This window comes from Elgaria multicarinata, chromosome 1, assembly GCF_023053635.1.
Source record: "Elgaria multicarinata webbii isolate HBS135686 ecotype San Diego chromosome 1, rElgMul1.1.pri, whole genome shotgun sequence".
NCBI lineage: Eukaryota > Metazoa > Chordata > Lepidosauria > Squamata > Anguidae > Elgaria > Elgaria multicarinata.
This window is the reverse complement of record NC_086171.1, coordinates 18,350,184-18,364,412: the sequence shown is the minus strand read 5'-3', so window position 1 is coordinate 18,364,412 and position 14,229 is coordinate 18,350,184. Positions and strand designations below refer to the sequence as shown.

At 39.8% G+C, this 14,229-nt stretch overlaps 1 protein-coding gene across 1 annotated transcript in view; it reads left to right on the top strand.

Annotated features, from left to right (window-relative positions):
• Positions 1-13,616, top strand: part of LOC134413416 (rap guanine nucleotide exchange factor 5-like) — a 64,458-nt gene extending 50,842 nt beyond the window's left edge. Inside the window, exons 9-11 of the mRNA XM_063147593.1 lie at positions 6,353-6,435; positions 12,653-12,778; positions 13,596-13,616. Of these exons, the coding sequence (XP_063003663.1) occupies positions 6,353-6,435; positions 12,653-12,778; positions 13,596-13,616 (230 nt within the window). The remainder of the gene's footprint in view (positions 1-6,352; positions 6,436-12,652; positions 12,779-13,595) is intronic.
• Positions 13,617-14,229: the final 613 nt, after the last annotated feature.

The window sequence follows — 14,229 nt, the reverse complement described above, 5'->3', positions numbered from 1 at the left end:
TTGACACGGTTGATCATGATCTTCTTTTAGATTCCCTTCATGACCTTGGATTTTGTGGCTTTGCCTCCTATCTAGCGGGTCGCTCTTTCAGCGTGTTGGCTAATGGCAGCTCGTCTTCTTCTTTTCCCCTTTCAGTAGGGGTTCCGCAAGGTTTGGTGCTTGGTCCGCTGTTGTTTTCTTTATACATGTTGCCCTTGGGTAATCTTATTCAATCTCATGGCCTCCAATATCATCTGTATGCCGATGATACACAATTATATCTTTCATCTCCGGATCTTTCTCCAGATGTTCACGATCGTATCTCGGCATGTCTTTCAGATATCTCAGCTTGGTTGCTTCATCGTCATTTGAAACTTAATATGGCAAAGACTGAATTGCTTGTTTTTCCTCCTAAACCTTCTCCTCATCTCTCATTCTCTCTTACTGTCAGTGATGTTACACCTACTCCAGTCAAGGAAGCTCGTAGTCTTGGCTTTATATTTGATTCCTCGCTCTCCTTTATTCCTCATATTGATGCAGTAGCTAAATCCTGTCATTTTTTCCTGTATAATATTGCCAGAATTCGATCATTTTTGTCTGTCTCTTCTGCCAAGACTCTTGTTCATGCATTGGTTATTTCTCGGTTGGACTACTGCAACCTTCTTCTCACTGGCCTTCCTTCTTCTCACATCAGTCTGTTGGTTTCTGTTCACCACTCTGCCGCAAAGATCATCTTCTTGGCTCGCCGCTCTGACCATGTTACTCCACTTCTGAAATCTCTTCATTGGCTTCCAATTCACTTCAGAATCCAATATAAACTTCTCCTGTTGACCTACAAAGCTTTTCACTGTCTAGCTCCTTCCTATCTCTCCTCTCTCATCTCACACTATTGCCCCGCTCGTGCTCTTCGCTCCTCTGATGCCATGTTTCTCGCCTGCCCAAGGGTCTCTACTTCCCTTGCTCGGCTTCGTCTATTTTCTTCTGCTGCCCCTTATGCCTGGAACGCTCTTCCAGAACATTTGAGAACTACAAGTTCAACCGCAGCTTTTAAAGCTCAGCTAAAAACTTTTCTTTTTCCTAAAGCTTTTAAATCTTGATTTTGTTCTGACTTTATACTGTTAGTTTTACCCTACCCAGTGCCTGTTTACCCTACCCTGTGCCTGTTTGCATTCTCTTCCCCTCCTTATTGTTTTATTATGATTTTATTAGAATGTAAGCCTATGCGGCAGGGTCTTGCTATTTACTGTTTTACTCTGTACAGCACCATGTACATTGATGGTGCTATATAAATAAATAAATAAATAATAATAATAATAATAATAATAATAACCATCTTGAAGCACGTATGAGGGACAGAAATGGTTTAATAAGTATACAGACAATCCATTATTATTTAGAAGCTGTGATAATGCATTAGCTGGTAGCTTTGAAATATAAAATATATTGGTGAGATCTCGTAACTCAAGCTATTACTCCATGTTACCAAATCAAAGAAATTTCAATGTGTTTTCTTGATAAACATTTTCTAGTGTATATGTATATATTTAAATGCAATTTTGGGTGAAAATGAATATCAAATGATCTCAGTAAATAAACAGTGGATTCAGTATTAATTGCATTTTAAATTAGGCATGTGTTCCTTTTGGAACAGCAATTCTTCATGTATCATAACTCCACATACTGTTATATATTCATGTACAACATGCCATCTCTAGTGACCATTATTTTATTTCTCCCACCCCAATTTATTGTTTGGGTAGCCACAATATCCATAACTCCAGCCCATTTAAAAACAAAAAGCACACAATCCACATCCTGGAAACAGCTTTGTTGGAATTGATTTAGTTTTGGGGATGTGTATGTTACAAACACATTCGATAATAGGCTCTTGGCCTTAAATTCTTTCTTCAAAACCACTTGAAAATAGGTTTGTCACATGTCGTCTTTTACAGTCCTCTATTTGAAGGGCTCCCAAAAGATGATCTTCTGTTTGAAAGTGTTCTTTGTTTGAAGGGCTGTCCTGTCTTATTCTGGTTTAAAGAGAATAACCATAAGAATTATTGCCCTTAAACAGTTAGCATCTGGAGAGAAGACTGAACAGGCATGCACACTAGTCACTTGTGCCCTGCCTTCACGGCTCCGTGTTGCTGCCACTTTGCCTTAATCCCAGCAGTTTCGCTGCTGCAGGGTGATGGTAGGTAATCCTGATTGCTGTGGCATTGGGCATGTTGGGTCTGCGACCAGCCTGGCTTCCGGTGGCCAATCAGTGGTTGCCATCTACCCTGGAATGCCCCCTGCTCGACGGCAGAGCGAGATCACACAGTGGAAGGGCCATGGTGACCTCGCTTCTTTGGGAAAAGTCAGGGCAAGACCATGACTTTCCCAATCGTAGATTCAAGGAAAAGCCCCATGGTGTCTGCGAATCCGCAGCTGCATCGTATAACTAACACAGTGTTAGCCACCGCAGGGCTTAGAAGATGTATGGATAGACCCCTGTTAACAGTATTCTACACAATGGTGAGATATACTGTATTTCTGCTTAAATTATAATAATGTCTAGATTTGCATCTATGTATAAATTAGAATACACCAATTTGTGCAAATCACTGTCCTCTTTTCTTGTGATTTATAAGTGTCTACTCTACCTGAAACCATTCTCTATGTGGCAGGTTCTATTTGCCATATTACAGTGTAGAACAGAATTCTCTCTGAGTGGTAAACTACTGAAAAATAGGTATTAATAATGGAAGTGCTGAACCAATCTTAATTTCAGCTGCAGCAAATGATACATGATTATTATCCATCTTAACTGAATCTCCCATTAAGGTCAGGGTAGGTTATTTCTCCGAAAGAGCTCTGAAGAAATTAAATAAGCCTTACTTAGCAAGAACAGTAATCCCCTTTGTGTATAAATATACACAGTCTCTCTCCTGGAGCAGGCCTTTACTTTATTATTGGTTTTATAGAAAATCTTGAAGGAAAATCCTTCCTGTTGCCCACAGGGGAGTAAGGAAATTAAATAAAGGCATAGCCTTCTGATCTTTAAGTGACCATTAAAAAAATCAACATCCTGAACTCCTTAGGCTCATTTGTAGATGGACTTATTTGAAATTGCACTTCAGCAAGCTAATGCTCATTTAACATCCTCAAATCTTTTTATTCATGGTGAACTTTTCCATGGGTAAAACAGGAGAAATACTATAGCTAGAAATGGGGTGTGGTAGTAATAAATCTGACTGCAGTATTTGTACCCTATTCACACTGTTTGTGCTATATTGAACGGATGTGTGGCTCTAATAAACACAGCTTTTGTGTTTAAGTAATAGGAGTGGTTTCCTTTACTCTCAGTTCAGGGATGAATAGACAAGCATTGTTTGTTGGCATTATGGGAATTTTTTATTGTAGGTCCTGACTTTAATCCAGAGTTTGTAAGGCATGCTGAATTTTGAGAGAACTTTCAGATAATTGAGATTTTCTTACTTTTTAACATAAACCAACCACGGTTCACTTTTCATTTTGCTTCTTTTAAAATCTATTTTAAAGTGTTTCATTCTGTTTTTATTTTATCTTGTACACTGCTCTGAAATTTGGAATGGGGAGCGGTATATAAATGTTGTAAATAAATAAATAAAATAAACCAGGATTTATAAGACAAGAACAAACCCTGGTTTAGCTTGTAAACAACATGCTATGCAAGCCATTTCTGGTATGTTTTTACCGACTTGCCCTAGCTGGAGAAGCCAAGTGGGAGTGAACAGCCTGCCTCACCAGTATGTAGTTTGTTCATGGCAAGCTAGGCTTATTGTCCGAATGTGGCCTATGGTGGTTTTTCCAATAACAAGTATGGAGTGCTAGTCCTCTTTAAAAAAAAAAAAAAAAGTATAAAGTTAAGTACTAGAAAGTGGGGAAATATTGCTTAAGGTTAATACTTTGTGAGAGAAATTATGCAATATACTTGCACAGTACATTTCTGTACCATCTGATTTGCACAGACATCTGTACGTTTGTTTAATACGCATGAGTTCATAGGGAAGTTCATGAATTCTTAACTATGGCATAAGATGATAAATAGATTTGGACCAAAACTGCGACTGTTTAAAAAGATTGCAAGTTTTTAAAAGTAAAATAGGTAGGTAGCCACCATAATCTTTGTACATGACTCTTCAACTCTTATCACCCTTTAGTTGTTTGCTGTAGGATTTTCTTTATCCCTTTAATTGCATCACTTTTGCTGCCTCTTACAATTTGTACTTTCTTCTGAAACATCCGCATCAGCCAACTCCAGGTGTTTTGGACTAGAATTCCCAGCTTTCCTGACCATTGGTCATGCTGCCTGGGGCTGATGGGAATTGAAGTTCAAAACATCTGGACGGTACTAAATTGGAGAAGATTGACCTACGTGACCTCTCTCCATTTAAAACTGCATCTTTTCCATGAAGCCTTGGTTCAACACCCATTCTCTAGAGAATCTAAACCTAAATCGTAACTGTATATATTCATGAAAAATATTATGTCAAGTTACTCTTGTCTCTGTTTTTGCTCCCTTCCATTCTCCACTGTTAAACTGAAAAATTAAGTTCATTGCAGCAGCGAATTGTATTCCCCCCCTTTTTACTCTGTTAAGCCTTTGATTGAGTGATGATTTAACTTTATTAAGCATCATCAGCACAGTGGTGCAACACTATTTCAGTGCGGTTTCTTGGAATTTTGTAGAGCTTGAAAATTGCTTTCTAGACAATCTGTTTTTTTAGATTTGCTTTTCTATTATTTTTTTAAGCTCTTGTTCTCTCCTCACCCTAGTGGCACTGTTTTGATCAAAATAAGAGCTCCTTCCTTGGCTGTGTTAAAACAGAAAAAGGGCCATGCTGGATCAGACTAAGGGGCCGTCTAGTCCAGCACTCTGTTCACACAGTGGCCAACCAGCTTCCTGTGTGAAACCCATAAGTAGGACATGATTGCAACAGCACACTCTTGCTTGTGTTCTCCAGCAACTGGTATACAGAGACATGCTGCTTCTGATACTGGAGGTGGCACGTAGCCATCAGGACTAGTAGCCATTGATAGAGCTCTCCTCCGTGAATTTTGTCTAAATATTATCAGGAGATGCAGTCGAGAGGCTCCTGCATTGCATCTATTTCTGTCATGGTCCTGGAGTCTAGGCACCCTACTATCAGAGGGGTTGAAGACAGTGCCTGAGAATGACTCCTTGGGAGCCCCAGCTGTGGGCATCTCTCTGTTACTATAATATCTCTAAGGACACCTGAACCCTTCCAACTCTGCCAAGAGCCAGCACCAGTAGAATAGGGCACTGATACTTAAGTACCTACAGTTGCCTTGGAAGGTTGGAGCTGGAAATAATAATCTGAACAATTAAACTTACAGTTGTCTAAAAGAATTGCTTCAGCAATATCCTAGCTTATTGCTTTTATGTGTTCTGTATCTATCCTGACTCTACCCAGCTCCAGAATGAGCTGAATGAGGCCCGGCTCTCCTGCTCAACCTCAACACTGCCTTCTGTTGGATCAGGCTGGAGCAGAATAGTATTTCCCATTCTTGTGGTGGTTCTCCTTGCTGTAGCTGAAACATCTAGTACAGCTTTCCATGTGGGCCCTCTTAGATACACAAATGTCTCTACACCTGTTCCAAGAAGCATCTACCCCTTATTTGGTGTTCCTTGTTCAATATGGAGGATTCACACCAGTGTTAATGGCAGTTGTAGTTGTAATAAGAAAGTTACTACAGTGAAATAGTAAGCCAGGGGTGGGGAATATCTGGTGTTCCAAATGTTGTTGGACTGCATCTCCCATCAGCCCTAACCAACCAAAGAAGAGGAATTATGAGAATTGCAGGCCAACAGCATCTGGAGGGCCACATAAAGTGTAAACTGATTGAGTACAGGGGAAGGTTTCCTAGGAAAAATAATCTACCACCTCATAAAGTGACATATGATTTTAAGGAAGCTAAATTGACTTGAGAAAGCAGTTTCATACCATACTTCTGCGTGCAGTACATACATGCTTGCAGGCAGACATACAAGCTTGCATGCACATAGGTAAAAATAAAATGAGCCAGAACTGTTAGAATTGGTGCCTATTTCATATTTCAGAAAATAGATTTGATTTGCCTGACTTCAATGCATGTCCAAAATTTGATAATATTAATCCTGTACTTGAAGAGCTAACAAGACACAGATGTGATGCAGTTGTACCATGTTTGATGGTTTATCTAGTTCTATGTCCAGTTTTCCAGGAAAGAACACACAGTATTAGTACTGCCCTATTCCAAGCAACTTTATCCTAGGATTGAACTACTTACGTTTTTGCTATGATTGTGTTCTGAAGTCCATCTTATACATGTTTCTCATTTCTTCTAGCCTTAGCAATGAATCAAAATGATGAAAATAGCAATGAAGAAACAGCAAAGCAAGAAGATCAGAAGGATGTCTGTGATGCCCAGGTACAAAAAAATTAATGTTGAGATTCTTGGACCTTCTTTTGAAACATGCCACTTGCTAAGACCTGGGCCAGATCTACTCCAAGCAGGATATACCACTATGAAAGTGGTCTGAAAATGGTATATTGAATGTGTCATGGGCCCCAACAGATGTCAGTGCACTTCAAAAACGTTTTAACGCAGTCGTGTAGATCCTGCCTTAGTTCTGAAAAGAAAGGTGTAACCCAATGCAACCAAGCATGATATGGAAAGCTACTTGATTTTGACCTTTGCAGTTTTCTGCAATTTAAATACCTAACCTCCACCTGGGAATAATAAGTGTATCCTTTTTTATATTTCTAACATATGGCTTGTGTGGTTAGCGGTGTTTTTAGTGAGCTCTGCATACTGCACTCAGATTTTGATTTCTGAAATTAATTGGTGGTTTGAGGATAGTACACTCAGTTTATCTTCCTGCTCTGTACTGAATGTGGGCATAACTAGGGTGACCATATTTGGGAAACCAAAAAAGAGGACACCTAGTGTGTGTGTGGGGAAGCAGCTTTCTGAGTCCTGCAGAAAGTACGTTATTCCCCCACCACTTTAAAGAACCCGATTGGAGTGGAGGAGGGGAAAGGATTTCATTCTGCATCACCACCATCCACTCCAATTGGGGCCTTTTCTATAATGTCCACGAATGACCCACTTTCCCCTTTAAGACCTCAATTGGAGCTCAGGGTGGGGGAATGATGTGCCTCAAGAAAGCATGTCATTCCCTCCTGCCATGCTAATGGCAGCCTTAAAGGGGAAGGTGTGTCATTCCAGGACATTATTGAAAATTATAGAAAATCCCCCCTGACACCATGGAAAGAACAAAAACCAGGACAAATCCGGGGAAATCCTGACAGTTGGTCACCCTAGCATAACTGCCTTTCTCAGAGGTTTGTCTTCTTCATTGATAGGCAGTCACATTTTGGTGATAGCTGGTCACCAAACATTCTATGTAACCAAATTTCTTTATTAAATTGGTCTTCATTCTATTGAGAGGGATTAGATTTATTGCATCATTAGACAAGCATTTTATTGTATGCTTGCTATTGCCCACTTGCAGATGTTCATGCATCCTTTAGACGACAGTGTCCACCTCCTACGTGCCTCCTGCTTCTTCTTGCCTGTTTTCCAATCCAAAATGGTCTCATTTTAATCTGACTTTTTTAAAAAATGGAATGTGCCACCCTTTCCTGCTGTGTGCAGGAAAAGCAGAGCGATCAAAACAGCCCCTGAATGGGCCACATGGTCTCTGTTTACTTCCTCTTTCCCCGGTTAGAAAGGGGTAGTGTGGGACAGGAGCAGGGGCAGAGAAGTGATGGTAGAGAACCACAATTTTCCTCCGTCTGATGTTGCTCTTATTCTGGCATAAGCTTTCTTGGGCTAGAGTCCACTTTGTTAGATGTATTAAGTGCTATCCTCAGTTATAATGGATGTGCACTCCCCCCTCCCATGTAATATATAACACCTGTGCTATATATTAGGCAAAATATAAAATGTGGGGCCAAATGTTAATGAAATACAAGGTGTAGCAGTGGATCAGAGATATTTCTATGTAGGGGTGAAATGTATACAAAATAAGAACAGTTTACCTATTCACAACAGTAGTCATTGTGAGAATACTGTGCTACTTAAACATACATAGTGGGAAAGAAGTCTAGAGATCAGATGGTTCAGCTAGAACCTATCTTTGAAATATTTGTTGGAAGTGTGGTGTCTTTCCAAGTTGACAGCAGAGTATTGTGGGAGATTGAAATGTTCATCCAGTGGCTTACGGGTGATGCCATTTGTCTCATCAGCCTTGTATCTATTTTTTTCTCTTGCCTATACTGGCCTGTTTGTTCCATGTAGATAGCAGAAGGTGATTGTTGGCAGATGATAGCATATATCACATTGGAAGGTAAAGCAAGTGAATAAGCTCCTGATAGCATGCTTGATAGTATTGCCTGTAATAGTATTGCCTGAGACAGATAGAGATGGTTTGTTTATCAGTTACATAGCCTGCATTTGCTGGTGAGTTGTCAATAAATTATAGACCTGTCTAAGAGTTAACTACACTTGCTTTTTAACTTCCAAGTAAGCATGTCCCGTCCCCCTGATCTGGATCAGGATCACTGTGCACACGTATGGGAGGTTCAAACTCCCCCCTCGCTCTGCCTGTTCCTCTGTTCCCACATGCATGGAGGGGGGAAGAGAGAGAGAGAGAGAGAGAGAGAGAGAGAGAGAGAGAGAGAGAGAGATCATCCTCTCATTGGCACCAATCAAGTTTTTTCCTCTTTTTTTAGCCCCCATGTGAGAGGAAGAATTTAGTGTGATGGTAGTGATTGGGTGGAAGGGATCCCTTGGGTGGAAGGGATCCTCTTTGGCACTATGTGCTTAATGTAGCATATAGTAATGTAGTGAGGAACTGGAACAAATGCAATTGTTGGAACTGACTGAAGATGTCAGGGCTGTTTGCACAACCTGGCAGCCACTGGGGGCTGTGGCATGTGTGAGGTGCTTGTGGACATGATTTTGAATATGCAGCAGGTTGTGTCATGCGAATCTGCCGAGCATAAGGTATGCGAGAGTTAAACAACTCTCTTATAACCTGTGGTCTGTTTTGTTTAACCCTCACAAAACCCACACTCAACAGGTTTGCACAACACAACAAACCCCAAATGGAAATTGCATGTGCAACTTGGCATCCACGGGTGCCGCTGCTCGCCATGGATTAAATAACCCATATAGAGCTACATTGGGTAATCCAAACCTTGTCAATGGATTTTGTGGAGTGTGCTGGCTGCTGGGTAGTAGCTGGAAGCATATAGATGTGGATAGTGGAAGTGGAACTTTGATATAAAGTGGTAGCTATATGGCAACCATATATTTGCACAGTGGTGTTATACCTACCCTTCTGGAATTTGTCACTGATCACATAAGCTCATATAAATGTTCAAATGAACACCGGTCTGTGTTCATCTGCTTCATGTCTACTTGCCTGCCAGAATTGGCCTCTTTATTACTCCTACATAGCTTTATTGCATTTGCATCTCCTCTGTTTGCGGTCTGGCTCCCTCATTAATTAAGAAATGGCTTTGTTTAAAGGACTGAGCAACATAGTTGTTGAGGACATGGATTGTTGCCTCTGTTGGATGTTTAAAATTTAATTTCCTAAAATCAAATTCAATGTTGGAAATCTATTTCAATAACATTTTATAGTGTCAAACTAGCACAAACATAGGAGTTCCGTGATGAGGTTCTACCTCTTCGTTAAGATTAAAAGTAGTAGTAGGCAGGAGTGTTGTTAGTCACCTATGAGATTCTTGGTCCAGGCCCATAAGACCCAAACCTGCATAAAATTTTCATAACATGGTTCATGTTATACATGCAAATGTAGAAATCATTACTAGGTTTTGTTTAAATCTCACAGGCGGCAAAGGCAGCCAATTAATTTCTCATCCAAACAATCTCAACTAAAATATTAAATGAATTTGCATCCTGCCCTAGGCCATCTCAAACCAATGGAAAAAATGTTTTCTAAGCTTAATTGCCATGCAAAGAGATATTTTTGAGATGTGGGGTGCTTTACAGCATGTAGAGAGGAGAGAGTGCTGGGGAACATGGGTGGGAGAGTGCTGTTGCACCGTGTCTTGCTTGTGGGTCCCTGGTCGACAACTGGTTGGCCACTGTGTGAACAGAGTGCTGGGACTAGATGGACCCTTCGTCTGATCCAGCATGGCTCTTCTTGTGAGCGTGGGTTGTTGTTGAACAATGGGAACTTGTTGAAACAAACAGCTGCACTAACAAACCTTTGTTTGTTAACCACAAACAAGCCATGAAGAGAACCCATAGGTAGTTGTTGGGTTGTGAACCCAGTTACTGCCTTGAGACATGCTGTGTTCTTTCTGCTTGAGATACTTAAGCAGAGATTGGATGGCCATTCTCCCATCAGGCTGGTTCTGCTTGCTATTATAATTAGTTTATTTGAATGCTCATTTCAAGCTTTCTTTGTTCATGATTTAAAAACAAAAGAATGCATTAAGTATTCATCTGCTCTAATAGGCAGCATGCTAATAAGATTATATGGGTGGATTATAGAAAACAACAGTAATTTAATTTCAGTGAATCCAGTCATTCAATTTGTCTGGAAGCTACTTTGAACATTTCACAAGTATTGTTAAGTGTATATTAGCTAACTTCCCACTTTTTACTTCATGGAAATTGTTTAGGGTGTTGAAATGGGACAAAAGGGACAGGACCAGAGCAAAAGTAAATACTATAGTTTCCAGCCCATTTCTATACTGCCCCATAGCTGAAGCTCTCTGGGTGGTTTACAAAGATTAAAAACTAAAAATACAATATGCCAAATTTAAAAACATAAACACCACACTAATAGATGGCGGTAGGTTTTTTTCTGCAGACCAAAAGTATTTGTAAATAAAGATGACCATTTAACAAGAGGTAACTCTCCAAGCGTGCATATAATCTCTCAGTAAGACAGCCAGCTTTATTGTTTTGCCAAGTATGGAGCAGAATCTTACTACCCTCCTGTTAGATTTCTGATCAGGTGCCAAAATGTCAGATGATCCGCTTTCACTTGGCAGGCCAATACAAATGAATGGCTTACTAAGTGGTTTTATGCACACTTGTTATTACTTGGTAAACGTTCATCTATGGATTTTTTGATGGAATGCAAAACTCAGGTTTAAAGGAAGCAGAGATGACATTTCTTGCACTTTTTCTATATCCAGCAGGAGTTTCTGTGGAGTAAAGCTAGAATATCCCTGAGGATAAATCTTGCTTAGTAATATTTTGTGTTGAATATTATGAAAGTGATTTGCCCTCTATTTCCCTGGGGATCCAGTATTTCACCTTCATGTCACTTCTAGTTTATTTATTTATCAGTGTTATGGCTTTCCTCTAGGGACATCTTTTCCCAGACTTGCTTTACAGCTAAAACTGCATAGTCAACATTGTGGGGCTGGGGCATGACTATTGCAAAAACTGCAGTAGCAAGTAATTTGTCTTTCATGTTGTGCTGCTTTGAATGCAATTTTTCTACCCAGTTAGTTTCACAGCTTCTTTTTCTGTAACCCTTTCTCATATTTGAATCGGCATGTAGAACAAGCACATTACTGACTCTAACACCCAATATTCCTGCTTTGGGTAGAAGGAGGCCCTATGTGCATATTATTGTATGTATGATTGGAACTGTGACTGCAGAATGTTTTCAATCATGGGTACAGACCGTACATGTATGAATGTGCATGGGGCCTATTTTCACCTTTGACCCAATATGCAGATGGCGGGGGAGGGGCAGCCGTCACAATCCCCTCCTCCTCCTTTTCATAATACATGGATCCAAATGTGAGAGGACGGCTTATAACATAAGGTTTAGTTGGGTTATCTGACACTACTCTGGAGTGGTGCACTTGATTCATTCCTGGTGTGTATGTGTACGCGCACACACCCACACATATCAAATATATTTTTTTTTAAAAAAAAATTCAAAATGCTGTGAGCTGTCTTGCTTGAGTACATGGCAGAATTATGAGCATAAAACAATGGCTTTTATCCAATGTTACTCTAACTTGTCCCATTCATTCCAATGGATCTACTCTAAGTAGGACCAACATTGGATACAATCCACTGTATTTGCTTTTATACCTTTTCCAGCTCCATTATGTGTGAAGCAACATTAGAATGATTGGGTATGTATTTGCTTGCTATCATTTCTATTTAACACACTTCAAAGCCTGTATTTCATACTTACAAAGAAGGGTGGAGTGTGAGAAATAGAAGCTTGTGCTGTTATTTTTAGGGATGACTCTCTTGCTCTCCATCCTTTTCCAGGGCTGTTCTTGGCTAACTTTCCCATGGATTTCTAACCTCTTGCTACGTTTCTCTTATGTAACAGGAAATAGGTTGACGGGAACAAATACACTGCTGGCATATCAGCTGCAACCATAATAGCAGCTGATTTAGTTCATGTTGTCTTCATTCGGCTTAAGCAGATAGCATAGTATAAAAGGACTGTGAGACCTTTTGGTACCTTTTCCCCCCAAGAAACAACTATCATTCTATTCAGTACAAAACTGCAGAATTAAGAATGACGGAGAAGATGTCTTTTTGTTGAAGTTAAAAGTATATGAGTGTCATGTCCTGGGACTGTGGATTTAAGTATCTCTTCGCTTTCCCTCCATCTCTCAAGGCAGGAGTTATGTGCAAGCTTCAAGAACGAGAGGATATTGGACGCCTTGAACTTGTCCAGAAACTGACAAAAGAAAATGGTGACCTTCTACAGAAAGATAAAAATGAGCCAGAGAAGACAGACCAGGTAGGACATTTTCAGTTTGTGTTTTTTCAGGAGAGTAAAGTCACTTGATACAACCCAGCAAAGTGAGTCATCACTAATTCCCAGCTGAATCAATGGAACTCAATTTGCAGTGCAATCCTATACATGTTTTCTTAGAAGTAAGTCCTATTGAGTTCAGTGAGACTTACTCCCAGGTAAATGCATATAGGATTGTAGTGTTAATCATAATTTAAGTCCTGTTCCATAGCTTTGAATGGGACCTAATCATGACTACATTTTGCTGGATTCTGCCCTTTCTGTCCCTTTTAAAATAAATGTAAAATTTAATGTAGTTTAAACCTAGAAATAGCATTGCTAGTAATCGGCATGAAGCATTGAAGGTTTTTTTTATGAAATCAAATCAGAATCACTAAAAGATGTTCAAAGTGGTAAATGTATGATTTTTTTCTGAGAACATATTCCTAAAAAATCATTTTCATACCCACCCCCATTTTTTAAAAAATCCATTTAACTTGCTAAACTACAAGGGGCACAGTTGAAATGAATGGAAAAGTGAAATTACAGAATGCCTAAGCTAATTGGAGTCCATTCTATCTCCAAATATGGAAGAAGGGAAAACTTACTCTGTATCATAAATTCATTTTTGTGTGTGTGCATAGTTATACTACTTCAAGACACCGAAGTAAATTTTGTCTGTTTTTGTAAAATTTTTAGAAGTCTGCAAGCAAAATAACAACAGCTTCCATCACAAAACTATGCAGGGGGCTGTTTGAGCCCAAGTATTTCACTTGTGCCTTTTAGGTTTCTGTTTTGCTTTCTGTTCTGTGTTCTCCTGTAGGACCTACTGATAGCTCAATGAGATGCAGTACAAAAATTAAAGTTGACATTGGCTCAGTTCAGACGACATATTTCTCTATGGTGGTTTTAGAACTCTGTGGTGGAGTTTTTACACTACCATTGAGAAATGTGTCATCTGACTGAGCTTAAGTCTTTGTTAGGCAACTTGTTTTGTTTTTAAAGTTTTTTTTTAAGTTTGTGGATTGGAAGATATTTCTGTTAGCTGCAGCTGCAAGCTAATTTAGAACTCCCCAGAAACAAAAACAAAAAGTCTGTTTGAATTCTGGTATGTAGTATATGTAAGGTTCACCGATATTTTCTTCAGCCCACGATCTGGTTTTATGGAGTTCTTGTGACAAAATGGAAAAATAGCTTTCTAAATAAAGTGTTTGTCTTTTACCGAGCAAAAACAGGAAATGAAACCATATTTAAGTACAGTCTGACCCTCCCATGAAGTGGTGAACACCCCTGTCCCTGCCTCCCCGAGGCAGCAGAACAGGAGGAATGGTGAATTGCACACTTCTTCCCCACCTCCAGAAGGCTTCCTTCTGTGGGTGCCATTAGGCACATGCTGCTGGGTGAGTGGGTGCTCCAGAGAGCCTTGTCTGCTCCTCTCCCACTGTGGCATTTGCCTA